General features: G+C 58.4%; 1 protein-coding gene across 1 annotated transcript in view; it reads left to right on the top strand.

Annotated features, from left to right (window-relative positions):
- The window catches only part of CUNH1orf43 (chromosome unknown C1orf43 homolog), a gene marked incomplete at its 5' end in the record, with an annotated part of 2,136 nt that overhangs the window by 807 nt on the left and 223 nt on the right, over positions 1-1,106 (top strand). The window contains 3 exons of the mRNA XM_035890822.1: positions 384-550; positions 686-744; positions 1,021-1,102. Of these exons, the coding sequence (XP_035746715.1) occupies positions 384-550; positions 686-744; positions 1,021-1,102 (308 nt within the window). The remainder of the gene's footprint in view (positions 1-383; positions 551-685; positions 745-1,020; positions 1,103-1,106) is intronic.

Below are 1,106 nucleotides of genomic sequence, written 5' to 3'. Positions count from 1 at the left end.
GGGCAGAGGCGGTGCTGAGGGCCGGGGTTTGGGGGTGGGATGGCAGGGGTAGGGGAGCGGTTGGGCTGGGGGAGCTGAAAGGGCTTTTCCAACCCAAACCATTCTGTGATTCTATGAAACCGTGTGTGCAGGAAATAAGGGTGCGGCGCATCAGCAGCAGCCCTGTGGTCAGGCGGAAGGTCCTCGCTTGCAAATAGCAGTTACCCCGCCCGGGGCTGGTGGCCTGAGGGTCCACTTTGCTCACGCGTTGGGAGCAGGCAGCAAATGGAAGCAGCAGATGCGGGCAGTTTAATTATCCACCAACTTCCGACGCTGTCTGTGGGTGAACACAAGCGTTTTGACCTGTGCTTCAGCCGGTCGTGTTGTGCCTTTTTATTTTCCAGAAATCCCGTTTCACGCAGAGGGTCGGTACCCAAAGTCTTTGATAGGGAAGAACTTCTGTGCCTACCTGCTGGAACTGCGGAATTCCAGCACCTCCTTCAAAGGCATCCGCAAAGCCTTGATTGACACCTTGCTGGACGGGTACGAAAGTGCCCGCTACGGCACTGGGGTAAGCACCAGCGCGGCATCGCCTGGCCCCCGCGGCAGCGCAGGGGGCTGTTCCTGCGCTCCAGTCTGACCGGTGGACGGAGGTCGCGCTGAGACCTCGGCTGGGTTTTCCACAGTCTTTTCTGTTTGCGTCCAGGTCTTTGGGAAACCAGAATATCTGCAGTACCAGGATGCTCTGAACGAGCTGGCAAACATGTAAGTGTTACTGTCCGGGTGTGCTGCTGGGGTGCGGCTTCTTGGGCCCCAGTGGCCCATCGTGGAGGTGTGAATAGAGATGGGTTTGGGGGCAAAACCCAGCCTCTGAGACATGGGCTGTCTGTCCTTCCAGGTTTACTTAATCCTTACAGCCTGTCTGTTATTGTGGTTTTGGGTTTGTTATTTGGTCACGTTCCCTGCTTTGAGCCAGGGGCCTCATGCGGGCTCCAGGCCTGGCACCCGCAGAAGCTCCAGCCTCGGTTTTCAAACCCGCAGTCAGCGCCGTTGTCCCGAGGGCAGATCTGCCTCGTGTTGGACAGACGGACACGATGGTTGCGCAGCTCCTCTGGGGAGGGCGGCAG

The sequence above is a fragment of the Egretta garzetta genome, unplaced genomic scaffold (genome assembly GCF_000687185.1).
Source record: "Egretta garzetta isolate BGI_Z169 unplaced genomic scaffold, ASM68718v1 scaffold1063, whole genome shotgun sequence".
Lineage (NCBI taxonomy): Eukaryota > Metazoa > Chordata > Aves > Pelecaniformes > Ardeidae > Egretta > Egretta garzetta.
Note: the sequence above shows the minus strand (reverse complement) of the source record. Positions and strands in the feature narration are given on the sequence as shown.